General features: G+C 47.3%; 1 protein-coding gene across 7 annotated transcripts in view; it reads left to right on the top strand.

The window, feature by feature from the left end:
- The window catches only part of LOC139552850 (tripartite motif-containing protein 3-like), a 116,154-nt gene that overhangs the window by 91,866 nt on the left and 9,879 nt on the right, over nucleotides 1–14,409 (top strand). For 5 of the 7 annotated variants that reach the window (XM_071364946.1, XM_071364941.1, XM_071364942.1 and 2 more), the window contains 7 exons: nucleotides 3,898–3,996; nucleotides 4,351–4,885; nucleotides 8,547–8,650; nucleotides 9,413–9,580; nucleotides 10,105–10,273; nucleotides 10,822–10,863; nucleotides 11,966–12,036. In XM_071364946.1, coding sequence (XP_071221047.1) covers nucleotides 3,898–3,996; nucleotides 4,351–4,885; nucleotides 8,547–8,650; nucleotides 9,413–9,580; nucleotides 10,105–10,273; nucleotides 10,822–10,863; nucleotides 11,966–12,036 — 1,188 coding nt within the window. Of the gene's footprint in view, nucleotides 1–3,897; nucleotides 3,997–4,350; nucleotides 4,886–8,546; nucleotides 8,651–9,412; nucleotides 9,581–10,104; nucleotides 10,274–10,372; nucleotides 10,801–10,821; nucleotides 10,864–11,965; nucleotides 12,037–14,409 lie in introns of those variants that run through there. The other 2 variants (XM_071364945.1, XM_071364947.1) reach the window with 2 other exon arrangements.

Below are 14,409 nucleotides of genomic sequence, written 5' to 3'. Positions count from 1 at the left end.
GTGGACTGGTTAACAACTAACTCCATGACTAGGACCTGAGCCACGGCAGCGCCACAGAGGTTAGTGGACTGGTTAACCATTAACTCCATGACTAGGCCCTGAGCCACGGCAGCGCCACAGAGGTTAGTGGACTGGTTAACCACTAACTCCATGACTAGGCCCTGAGCCACGGCAGCGCCACAGAGGTTAGTGGACTGGTTAACCATTAACTCCATGACTAGGCCCTGAGCCACGGCAGCGCCACAGAGGTTAGTGGACTGGTTAACCATTAACTCCATGACTAGGCCCTGAGCCACGGCAGCGCCACAGAGGTTAGTGGACTGGTTAACCATTAACTCCATGACTAGGCCCTGAGCCACGGCAGCGCCACAGAGGTTAGTGGACTGGTTAACAACTAACTCCATGACTAGGACCTGAGCCACGGCAGCGCCACAGAGGTTAGTGGACTGGTTAACCACTAACTCCATGACTAGGCCCTGAGCCACGGCAGCGCCACAGAGGTTAGTGGACTGGTTAACAACTAACTCCATGACTAGGCCCTGAGCCACGGCTGCGCCACAGAGGTTAGTGGACTGGTTAACCATTAACTCCATGACTAGGCCCTGAGCCACGGCAGCGCCACAGAGGTTAGTGGACTGGTTAACCATTAACTCCATGACTAGGCCCTGAGCCACGGCAGCGCCACAGAGGTTAGTGGACTGGTTAACCACTAACTCCATGACTAGGCCCTGAGCCACGGCAGTGCCACAGAGGTTAGTGGACTGGTTAACCACTAACTCCATGACTAGGCCCTTACAGAGCAATAACTATCATATTATATGTTATTACAAATGTATTGCTCAAGTAATTAGTGTTATTACACCGGTATAAGCACAACTTTACACTTTAAATGGTACCTGGTTGTACATATAAAGGTCATAATACCATTGCTAAAACAGCACTACTTTACACTGTTGCAGCTAAAACACAGTAAAGTCCAAGGCTGCATCCCAAATAGCTCCCTATTCCCTGTATAAAGTAGTGCACTAAATACTCCCTAGTGGCGCAGCGGTCTAAGGCACTGCATCTCAGTGCTTGAGGCGTCACTACAGACACCCTGATTCGAATCCAGGCTGTATCACAAAACCATAGGGCAGCTCACAATTGGCCCCATTGTTGTCCGGGTTTGGCCGGTGTAGGCCGTCATTCTAAATAAGAATTTGTTCTTAACTGACTTGCCTAGTTAAACATAGAACCTTTTCTGAAGGTTCTATAAAGAACCACAATCTGAAGGTTCTAAATGGAACCTGTATGGTGCTATAAAGAACTAGTTTAAAAAAGGTTCTATATAACACAAAAAAAAGAGTTCTGCTATGGGTACAACCCTTTTGGGGGCTATTTAGAACCATCTTGTATGGTTCTTTATAGAACCTTTATGGAGAATGGTTCTATAAAGAACCTTTCTCAGTCCTAAAGGTTCTTTATAGCTCCTTTTGAAGAACCATACAGGTATTTTATTCTGGTCAGCCATATTATATTGTTACAAATTATTTTTAGCTGTTATTACTGTTTTAAAGGGAAACCACTTAAACATTATATTTTGGTATGTTTTTCATTAGTCAAATGTTGATAGACTCACAATGTTTTGCATGTCAGCAGTCAAGTTTTCAAGAAGCAAAGTGTCACCAGCCACATCATCGTGATGATGTAAAATGCATCATGGACGAATGACAAAAATACCAAAAGATAGTTTTTGAGTGGATTTTCCCTTTAATTGACAAGTTTAATCAAGTGAACTGGCTCTGGAACAGCTGAGGGTCCCTGAGGAGAGAAACTACTGACTTAGTCAACCGTTCTCTATTGGTACACGGCCAAACGTGAGTCTTCCTCAAGACACTGACCATATTCACATGTAACAGCATCACACAACACATTGATCAACTGGAATGACTCTCACTCAAGGTAACACAAACCACGCCCCCTCATGTTCTAATGCTCCGCCTCCACTACATTTTAATTATCATAAACCACGCCCCCTCATGTTCTAATGATCCGCCTCCACTACATTTTAATTATCACAAACCACGCCCCCTCGTGTTCTAATGATCCGCCTCCACTACATTTTAATTATCACAAACCACGCCTCCTCGTGTTCTAATGATCCGCCTCCCCTACATTTTAATTATCACAAACCACGCCCCCTCGTGTTCTAATGATCCGCCTCCACTACATTTTAATTATCACAAACCACGCCCCTTCGTGTTCTAATGATCCGCCTCCACTACATTTTAATTATCACAAACCACGCCCCCTCGTGTTCTAATGATCCGCCTCCACTACATTTTAATTATCACAAACCACGCCTCCTCCTGTTCTAATGATCCGCCTCCACTACATTTTAATTATCACAAACCACGCCCCCTCATGTTCTAATGATCCGCCTCCACTACATTTTAATTATCACTAAAAGAGATTTACACAAAGAGAGGAAAGAACCGTTTTGTGAATTGCAAAGAGCCATCGAAAGGCTCAGGGGATTCATTGAATAATATAGTATTTATTTATTTTTTATTTAACCTTTAATTTAACTTGGCAAATCGGTTAAGAACAACATTTTATTTACAATGACGGCCAAACCCGGACGACGCTGGTCCAATTGTGCACCGCCCTATGGGACTCCCAATCACGGCCGGATGTGATGCAGCCTGGATTCGAACCAGGTACTGCAGTGACGCCTCTTGCACTGAGATGCAGTGCCTTAGACCGCTGGGTGATGGTTCTATATTGTTCCACATTGCTCCCACCATATCCCTTCCTAAAGAACCCTTTGAGGAACCCTATTTTCTTAATGTGTAGGATCTCAAATTGAGACGTGTTCACAACATCACGTAATTTCATAAGTACCAGATTACGACTCGGGAATAAAATCCACTTGAATGCCTCTCCAACTGGTAATTACTTAGCGGTTAACTCGTCTATCTGTCCCTGAACTCCGAGTTTCCCCTCTTACACCTCTATGACGTCATTTGTCAACAAACACAAAATCCCGCGAGCACGGCGGGCATCTTCAGCAGTTATTGTTTATGACCGTTCGAAATACTAATCATTGATGCATCTTCTGTTTGATACTGGAACTGTAAGTAGTTCTGGGTGTACTTTTTATGGGCAAAAAAAGAGCAAACCAATCACAAGCCTCCAATGACCTCCATGTTGAGTGGTATTTCTGCCTCAGGACTACCTGGCATGATGACTCCTTGCTGTCCCCATTCCACCTGGCCGTGCTGCTGCTCCAGTTTCAACTGTTCTGCCTGCGGCTATGGAACCCTGACCTGTTCACCGGACATACTACCTGTCCCAGACCTGCTGTTTTCAACTCTCTAGAGACCGCAGGAGCGGTAGAGATACTTTTAATGATCGGATATGAAAAGCCAACTGACATTTACTCCTGAGGTGCTGACTTGTTGCACCCTCGACAACTACTGTGATTATTATTATTTGACCATGCTGGTCATTTATGAACATTTGAACATCTTGGCCATGTTCTGTTATAATCTCCACCCGGCACAGCCAGAAGAGGACTGGCCACCCCTCATAGCCTGGTTCCTCTCTAGGTTTCTTCCGAGGTTTGGGCCTTTCTAGGGAGTTTTTCCTAGCCACTGTGCTTCTACACCTGCATTGCTTGCTGTTTGGGGTTTTAGGCTGGGTTTCTGTACAGCACTTTGAGATATCAGCTGATGTAAGAAGGGCTTTATAAATACATTTGATATGATTTGATACCCCCCCCCCCCCCACTTACATGTGTTTTTTCCATAAGAACCAGTTCAAACCGTGAATGCACCCAACTCATATTTACCACCTCAAGAGCAGTAATTCCCACCCATAAATAATGCAGCATTTTTTTTCCTGTTGTGTTGTTAGGTACTGATGGTGCAAAAACAGATGAGTGAGCGGGTTTCTGCCATGGCCCGTCACGACTTCCCTGAACAGCCTCACCAGAACGCACACCTGGACTGTCAGGTAGGATACAGGATACACACCTGGACTGACAGGTAGTACAGACAGGATACACACCTGGACTGACAGTTAGTACAGACAGGATACACACCTGGACTGACAGGATACAGTCCCACACTTTGGGCCACGGTGTATTCGTCTTATTCCTGTCTTGAGTCGTGTTTTATAGGATCCTCCAACCAGGATGTTACTAAAACATTTCGTTGAACAAAAATGTGTATATTTAACATTAAGGCTAGGTACGATTTAGGGTTCATGGAATAAATTACACAGTCCGCAAACCAGCTTTGGCAGCCAGGGACAGGAAATGAGGTCAGCATAAACAGGGAGTGTGTGGTTAATTAACCTGCCCCCCAGGTGGAGACAGAGGGCCTGCGTCGCTCCCTCCAGAACCTGGGCGTCCTCATTACTACGGCAGCCGTAGGCCACACCTCCGTCGCCACGGGAGAGGGACTACGCCACGCAGCGACCGGACAACATGTCAGCGTCACCGTGACGACCAAAGACAAGGACGGCGAGCTGGTGCGGACAGGGAACGCGGCGCTGAGGGCCAATATCACGCCGGTTGCCGACGGAAGCCGAGTTGTCACGGAACCGGAGGTGACGGACAACAAGAACGGGACGTACGAGGTGGGATACACGCTACGGTCCGAGGGGGAGTTCTCCTTCGCTTTGTCCCTCTACGGCCAGCCGGTACGCGGCAGTCCCTTCCGGCTGCAGGCGGTCAAGCCCTCGGACGTGCTGCAGTCTCCGGACGACGTGAAGAGGAGGCTGAAGAGTCCTGGCGGGACAGGGGGTCATGTCAGACAGAAGGCTGTGAGGAGACCCTCCAGCATGTTCAGCACTAAAAAGAAGGAAAACCCCATCGAGGATGAACTCATCCACAGAGTCGGTAAGACAACCACATCCTAAACACTACCACAACCACCACCTGGTCATCCCCTAACACTACCACAACCACCAGCTGGTCATCCCCTAACACTACCACAACCACCAGCTGGTCATCCTCTAACACTACCACAACCACCAGCTGGTCATCCCCTAACACTACCACAACCACCACCTGGTCATCCCCTAACACTACCACAACCACCACCTGGTCATCCCCTAACACTACCACAACCACCAGCTGGTCATCCCCTAACACTACCACAACCACCAGCTGGTCATCCCCTAACACTACCACAACCACCAGCTGGTCATCCCCTAACACTACCACAACCACCAGCTGGTCATCCCCTAACACTACCACAACCACCAGCTGGTCATCCCCTAACACTACCACTACCACCAGCTGGTCATCCCCTAACACTACCACAACCACCAGCTGGTCATCCCCTAACACTGCCACAACCACCACCTGGTCATCCCCTAACACTACCACAACCACCAGCTGGTCATCCCCTAACACTACCACTACCACCAGCTGGTCATCCCCTAACACTACCACAACCACCAGCTGGTCATCCCCTAACACTACCACTACCACCAGCTGGTCATCCCCTAACACTACCACTACCACCAGCTGGTCATCCCCTAACACTACCACAACCACCAGCTGGTCATCCCCTAACACTACCACTACCACCAGCTGGTCATCCCCTAACACTACCACTACCACCAGCTGGTCATCCCCTAACACTACCACTACCACCAGCTGGTCATCCCCTAACACTACCACCAGCTGGTCATCCCCTAACACTACCACTACCACCAGCTGGTCATCCCCTAACACTACCACTACCACCAGCTGGTCATCCCCTAACACTACCACAACCACCAGCTGGTCATCCCCTAACACTACCACTACCACCAGCTGGTCATCCCCTAACACTACCACCACCACAAGCTGGTCATCCCCTAACACTACCACTACCACCAGCTGGTCATCCCCTAACACTACCACAACCACCACCACCAGCTGGTCATCCCCTAACACTACCACAACCACCACCACCAGCTGGTCATCCCCTAACACTACCACAACCACCACCACCAGCTGGTCATCCCCTAACACTACCACCAGCTGGTCATCCCCTAACACTACCACCAGCTGGTCATCCCCTACCACTACCACCAGCTGGTCATCCCCTAACACTACCACTACCACCAGCTGGTCATCCCCTAACACTACCACTACCACCAGCTGGTCATCCCCTAACACTACCACCACCACCAGCTGGTCATCCCCTAACACTACCACTACCACCAGCTGGTCATCCCCTAACACTACCACTACCACCAGCTGGTCATCCCCTAACACAACCACCAGCTGGTCATCCCCTAACACTACCACCAGCTGGTCATCCCCTAACACAACCACCAGCTGGTCATCCCCTAACAATACCACCAGCTGGTCATCCCCTAACACTACCACCAGCTGGTCATCCCCTAACACTACCACCAGCTGGTCATCCCCTACCACTACCACCAGCTGGTCATCCCCTAACACTACCACTACCACCAGCTGGTCATCCCCTAACACTACCACTACCACCAGCTGGTCATCCCCTAACACTACCACCACCACCAGCTGGTCATCCCCTAACACTACCACCACCACCAGCTGGTCATCCCCTAACACTACCACTACCACCAGCTGGTCATCCCCTAACACAACCACCAGCTGGTCATCCCCTACCACTACCACCAGCTGGTCATCCCCTAACACAACCACCAGCTGGTCATCCCCTAACACTACCACCAGCTGGTCATCCCCTACCACAACCACCAGCTGGTCATCCCCTAACACAACCACCAGCTGGTCATCCCCTAACACTACCACCAGCTGGTCATCCCCTACCACTACCACCAGCTGGTCATCCCCTAACACTACCACTACCACCAGCTGGTCATCCCCTAACACTACCACTACCACCAGCTGGTCATCCCCTAACACAACCACAACCACCAGCTGGTCATCCCCTAACACTACCACTACCACCAGCTGGTCATCCCCTAACACTACCACAACCACCAGCTGGTCATCCCCTAACACTACCACTACCACCAGCTGGTCATCCCCTAACACTACCACTACCACCAGCTGGTCATCCCCTAACACAACCACAACCACCAGCTGGTCATCCCCTAACACTACCACTACCACCAGCTGGTCATCCCCTAACACTACCACAACCACCAGCTGGTCATCCCCTAACACTACCACTACCACCAGCTGGTCATCCCCTAACACTACCACAACCACCAGCTGGTCATCCCCTAACACTACCACAACCACCAGCTGGTCATCCCCTAACACTACCACTACCACCAGCTGGTCATCCCCTAACACTACCACTACCACCACCTGGTCATCCCCTAACACTACCACCAGCTGGTCATCCCCTAACACTACCACAACCACCAGCTGGTCATCCCCTAACACTACCACCAGCTGGTCATCCCCTAACACTACCACAACCACCAGCTGGTCATCCCCTAACACTACCACAACCACCAGCTGGTCATCCCCTAACACTACCACAACCACCAGCTGGTCATCCCCTAACACTACCACAACCACCAGCTGGTCATCCCCTAACACTACCACAACCACCAGCTGGTCATCCCCTAACACTACCACCACCACCAGCTGGTCATCCCCTAACACTACCACAACCACCAGCTGGTCATCCCCTAACACTACCACAACCACCAGCTGGTCATCCCCTAACACTACCACCACCACCAGCTGGTCATCCCCTAACACTACCACCACCACCAGCTGGTCATCCCCTAACACTACCACAACCACCAGCTGGTCATCCCCTAACACTACCACCACCACCAGCTGGTCATCCCCTAACACTACCACCACCACCAGCTGGTCATCCCCTAACACTACCACAACCACCAGCTGGTCATCCCCTAACACTACCACCACCACCAGCTGGTCATCCCCTAACACTACCACAACCACCAGCTGGTCATCCCCTAACACTACCACCACCACCAGCTGGTCATCCCCTAACACTACCACCACCACCAGCTGGTCATCCCCTACCACTACCACCACCACCAGCTGGTCATCCCCTAACACTACCACCACCACAAGCTGGTCATCCCCTACCACTACCACCAGCTGGTCATCCCCTAACACTACCACTACCACCAGCTGGTCATCCCCTAACACTACCACTACCACCAGCTGGTCATCCCCTAACACTACCACTACCACCAGCTGGTCATCCCCTAACACTACCACTACCACCAGCTGGTCATCCCATTGTTGCTTCCTGCGTTTCGTTGACGTGGTTGTTGTTGTTGTGTAACTCGAGAGCTGTCTGTGAGAGACAGAAACACAGCCCAGAAAGAAGGAGCAGGGCTTGTTTCATGTGTTATTCCTACACTATTCTCTCCATGATAATGAAGCATGTATAAAGTGATGGTAGAGATGTGACTGTGTGTGTGTGTGTGTGTGTGTGTGTGTGTGTGTGTGTGTGTGTGTGTGTGTGTGTGTGTGTGTGTGTGTGTGTGTGTGTGTGTGTGTGTGTGTGTGTGTGTGTGTGTGTGTGTGTGTGTGTGTGTGTGTGTGTTTACCTGTGGTCTAGGTACGCGAGGGAGGGAGAAGGGAGAGTTTACCAACCTGCAAGGGATCTCAGCCTCCAGCAACGGCAGAGTGGTGGTAGCAGACAGTAACAACCAGTGTATACAGGTAGGAGACCAGATAGTAACAACCAGTGTAAACAGGTAGGAGACCAGATAGTAGCAACCAGTGTAAACAGGTAGGAGACCAGATAGTAACAACCAGTGTAAACAGGTAGGAGACCAGATAGTAACAACCAGTGTATACAGGTAGGAGACCAGATAGTAGCAACCAGTGTATACAGGTAGGAGACCAGATAGTAACAACCAGTGTATACAGGTAGGAGACCAGATAGTAGCAACCAGTGTAAACAGGTAGGAGACCTGATACTAACAACCAGTGTAAACAGGTAGGAGACCAGATAGTAGCAACCAGTGTATACAGGTAGGAGACCAGACAGTAACAACCAGTGTAAACAGGTAGGAGACCAGATAGTAACAACCAGTGTAAACAGGTAGGAGACCAGATAGTAACAACCAGTGTAAACAGGTAGGAAACCAGATAGTAACAACCAGTGTAAACAGGTAGGAGACCAGACAGTAACAACCAGTGTAAACAGGTAGGAGACCAGATAGTAACAACCAGTGTAAACAGGTAAGAGACCAGATAGTAACAACCAGTGTATACAGGTAGGAGACCAGATAGTAACAACCAGTGTAACAAGTAGGAGACCATCCATACAACACAGGAGAGGGAAAGGTAATATGGTATAAAAATACTTAGGGCATTCTAAGAGGTAGACCAGCTAGACCTATAACGAAACTTTACCCTAAACACTAATTTTGATATTTAAAACTCACTTCTGTGTCTGTCGTCCCACCCTGTCGACAGGTGTTCTCCAATGACGGGCAATTCAAAATGAGGTTTGGGGTCAGAGGTCGGTCGCCGGGGCAACTGCAGCGACCCACGGGCGTTACCGTGGATGTGAACGGTGACATCATCGTGGCCGACTACGACAACCGATGGGTCAGCATCTTCTCCTCCGATGGGAAGTTCAAGGTCAGAGGTCACGAGGTCATCAGAGGTCATGAGATTCCCTCTCTAATTTTAAAGCTAGAATTGTTAGTTGCTACATACATTTTTTAAAAACGTATAAATGATTGATATATAGCCATTGATTCTTGACGTATATAACGTTGAAATGCCTCAGGAGCTTAGTTCAACTGTCATTTCCCATCAGAACCCAAAATAAAAGCTTGTTTTACTCCATTGTTTGTAAACAAAGTAAATGTAAACAAACAACAAATAGCCTCAAAAGATATCATGGATGATCAGTCCTTGCATCCATAGCTCTGTCTATGAATTTGACAGTGGTCACATTATTCCAGGCCCGTCCCTCAGCTACGTACCAAAACTGAGGCTTGGTGACCGCTTTGTTATTTTACTAAGGATTCTGGGTAAGACACACCTTAAATGAATGACAGCCGTTCTATTGACTCTAACCACAAAAACATTGGCTGTAATTTCCTGTTACTTTCCTGACAATTCTACATGTTGAATCACCTCCTCCTTCTCCCACTCAGAATAAGATCGGGGCGGGGCGTCTGTTGGGCCCTAAGGGCGTGGCGGTGGACAGGAACGGACACATCATCGCCGTGGACAACAAGGCCTGCTGCGTCTTCATCTTCCAGTCTAACGGGAAGCTGGTCACCAAGTTTGGCGCCAGGGGGACGTCCGAGAGACAGTTTGCAGGTAAGGGGGTGGAGCCTAGAATGTTCAGCGATGTGAAACGTTCGGATAGCAATGCGCTGAGTTTACAGCTGACACTATTTCCTATTCTCGCTGATCTAGGATCAGTGTTGCCTTTCAGATCATAATGAATATGACGGACAGATTGGGACCCGATCCTAGATCAGCACTCCTACTTTGAGATGCTTTGTGGATACGGGCCCAGGTCCTCCCTGTCCATGTAATCTCATTCATCTGGACGTAAAAAAGGCAAAACTGATTCTAGATCAGCACTCCTACTTTGAGACGCTTGGTGCATACTGTTCTACACAACCCATTAGTATCTGATCGTTGTGAAACGTTCCTCCAAAACACGACCCAAGTTCAGATTGACCTGATCTGACACACCTGCAGGAGCCAAGATGGCCGCCAGGACCCTGGTTGCCGTCGGAAACCGTTTCATCCCGCAGATCCTCTCTGTTCTTCTAGTTGTTTAGTCTTTCATCTCTGACTCTGCCTTTTCGTTTGTTTGTTTCTTGTTCTTTTTTTCTCTCCCTTTGTTTCTGTTCTAGAAAAAAGTGGTGCACATTTAAATAGATCTGGCCCAGTGTTCAGTAAGTATCGAGTGTTGCCCCGCCCCTTACCCAGAGTGCACTATTCTGTCTCACCTGCATCTCCTGCCCTGATGTTGTGTGCCCTGGAAATTGTATCTGAAATCTTCCCAGATCACTCTGTGCCTGAGATATGTAAAAACATAACAAAAGATTGATACATATGTCATCGTAATATCATGATCATTACAATAATTGTTGTTCGAACTGTGTTTAATGTAATGCTCTGTAATGTACAGTAATGCATAAGATGAATGAGCTGGAATTTAATGAAATTGATTAGATACTAACCCATTTTTGAATTGTTTGCTCTTAAATATTACATCCTTAGACATTTCAAAACACCTGAATAATTAATTAAATTAAAATCGGAAGCACTGAAAATGAGTGATTAAACCATAGAGATAGATAGAGATCTCATCTTTGTATCTATGCCATCATGGCATCTCAATTTTAAACTAGTCAATTGTCTTCTTCTTTTGTGTCTGGAAAAAAAAGTGTAAAGCTAATATTGGTGATTTACCACCACCTGTTGTGTGGAGTCGTGAACCAACTCTTGTGTCATTCATCTATTGTGGCCTCTAGATGGCAGTGATAAAGCTTTAAGCCGTCTACAACCCATAGGCAACCCAAGCCCTTTACAAACCATAGGCAACCCAATTTAAAGAATACAATGCTTTCTGATAATTGGCTGACTGCTACCAACCCATAGGATTCCCCACCCAGTTGATTACTTTAAAATGGTGGAAGCCCTCAATGGCAAACTCCATGCTAAAACCAGTTATAACCATCTAGAGATCTCTATCGATCTCTGGATCAAATTTATGTAATCACTCTGATCGGTTCATTTGTACATTTACAAATGTTTTGTTATCTGTTTTTGTACTTTTCTTGTGTTGTGGCTTATATAAACGCCTACCTTCACACTGTTATTTTGTAGTTTTTTTTTTTCTATTGTTCTTTATCACTTATTTTCTTTGGTGCAAAAAAATTAAACCTAAAAAAAATCAAACCAGCATTTTAGAGGACATTAGTCATGCTAACATGAATCACGTTCTTTCTGTCTCTCTCTGTCTCTTTCTCTCTCTCTCTGTCTCTCCCCCAGGTCCACACTTTGTTGCGGTGAACAACAAGAATGAAATCGTTGTCACAGATTTCCACAATCATTCTGTAAAGGTAAGTCAAACCTTTATGCTGTGATCAAGGAAGGAGGGAATGAAAAAAAAAAAAAAAAGCTTTATTCATTTGAAAATATATAGTTGTGTGACGAAGTGGATCTATGCCCACTCCAACGCGCACACAGTCTAATCTGTCATTATGTTAAAAGGGTGTTCTATTTCCCATATGTATTTGCCATTTCTTTCTAAAAGCATTACATTGTCCATGACTATATTATCCTTTAGCTCCTTTGTTAGCAATTAGCTACAGTTCATAATGATTTGTTAACAGTAAGATACAGCTCATAGTGTCGTAGACAGTGTATTGTGGAATGTGGTTATTATTATTATTATTATTTGTATTTGCCCAGTCTTTGTGTTATACTGTATGTTGCCATGCTTATTTGTTCCAGGAAGTGCCCTTGGTACATATAGGCTTGTTTTAGGTCCCCATTCAGTTCTGTTTTGGAGAATAGACTGGGGAGGCTGCTTGTTAAGGCAGGGGCACAACTTTGGCTTTAGAATTGGGGGGGGGCATACAGTCTACCCGACCGCTCTGTGGTGTCCGCATGGTCCTAAAGCACATCGTTGCCTAGTTTTGTATCACATTCCAATGATAAAACTGGGGAAGACAAAAATGCAATTTCAGAATGTGGGGGAGAGCACCCCTGAGTTGCACCCCTGAGTTGCACCCCTGAGTTATGGGGTAAACATGCTTTTTAATAAATTTATTTTTGATTTATTTAACCAGGTAGGCCAGTTGAGAACAAGTTCTCATTTACAACTGTGACCTGGCCAAGATTGTCACGCCCTGACCTTAGAGAGCCATTTTATTTCTCTATTTGGTTAGGTCAGGGTGTGATTTGGGTGGGCATTCTAGTTTGTATATTTCTTTGTTGGCCGGGGATGGTTCCCAATCAGAGGCAGCTGTCATTCGTTGTCTCTGATTGGGGATCATACTTAGGCAGCCCTTTTTCCCACCTTCAGTTGTGGGATCTTGTCTTTGTATAGTTGCTGTTTAGCGCTACAGAGCTTTACGTTCGTTTATATTTTGTTGTTTTTTGGTGTTCATTTAATAAAGTACGATGAACACTTTCCACGCTGCGCTTTGGTCTCATTCAATTGACGACGGACGTGACAAAGATAAAGCAAAGCAGTGCAACAAAAACAACAACACAGAGTTACACATAAAGAAATGTACAGTCAATAACACAATAGAAAAGAAACATAGAAGCATCTATGTACAGTGTGTGCAAATGTAGGGAGGTAGGCAGCAAATAGGCCATAAAGGCAAAATAATTTAGCTTTAATACTCAAGTGATAGATGTGCAGATGCTGATGTGCAAGTAGAGATACTGGGGTGCAAAAGAGCAAGAGGGTAAATAATAATATGGGGATGAGGTAGTTGGGTGTGCTATTCACAGATTGCCTGTGTACAGTGATCGGTAAGCTGCTCTGACAGCTGATGCTTAAAGTTAGAGAGGGAGACTCCAGCTTCAGAGATTTTTGCAGTTCGTTCCAGTCATTGGCAGCAGAGAACTGGAAGGAAAGGCGGTCTAAGGAGGAGTTGGCTTTGGGGATGACCAGTGAAATATACCTGCTGGAGCGCGTGCTACGGGTGGGTGTTGCTAAGGTGACCAGTGAAATATACCTGCTGGAGCGCGTGCTACGGGTGGGTGTTGCTAAGGTGACCAGTGAAATATACCTGCTGGAGCGCGTGCTACGGGTGGGTGTTGCTAAGGTGACCAGTGAAATATACCTGCTGGAGCGCGTGCTACGGGTGGGTGTTGCTAAGGTGACCAGTGAAATATACCTGCTGGAGCGCGTGCTACGGGTGGGTGTTGCTAAGGTGACCAGTGAAATATACCTGCTGGAACACGTGCTACGGGTGGGTGTTGCTAAGGTGACCAGTGAGCTGTGATAAGGCGGGCTTTACCTAGCAAAGACTTATAGATGACCTGGAGCCAGTGGGTTTGGCGACGGATATGTAGTGAGGGCCAGCCAACGAGAGCATACAGGTCGCAGTGGTGGGTAGTATATGGGGCTTGGTGACAAAATGGATGGCACTGTGATAGACTACATAGTGATAGACTACAAGTCATGGATCGGTAGGATAGTCAGTTTTACGAGGGTATGTTTGGCGGCATGAGTGAAGGATGCTTTGTTGCGAAATAGGTTAAACCCTGTGGCACACCCATAGAGACTGCCAGAGGTCTGGACAACAGGCCCTACGATTTGACACACTGAACTCTATCTCAGAAGTAGTTTGTGAACCAGGCGAGGCATTCATTTGAGAAGCCAAGGCTATTGAGGCTGCTGATAAGAATGCGGTGATTGACAGAGTCGAAAGCCTTGGCCAGGTCGATGAAAACTGCTGCACAGTACTGTCTTT

This window comes from Salvelinus alpinus, chromosome 24 (genome assembly GCF_045679555.1).
Source record: "Salvelinus alpinus chromosome 24, SLU_Salpinus.1, whole genome shotgun sequence".
In the NCBI taxonomy this organism is placed as follows: Eukaryota; Metazoa; Chordata; class Actinopteri; order Salmoniformes; family Salmonidae; genus Salvelinus; species Salvelinus alpinus.
Note: the sequence above shows the minus strand (reverse complement) of the source record. Positions and strands in the feature narration are given on the sequence as shown.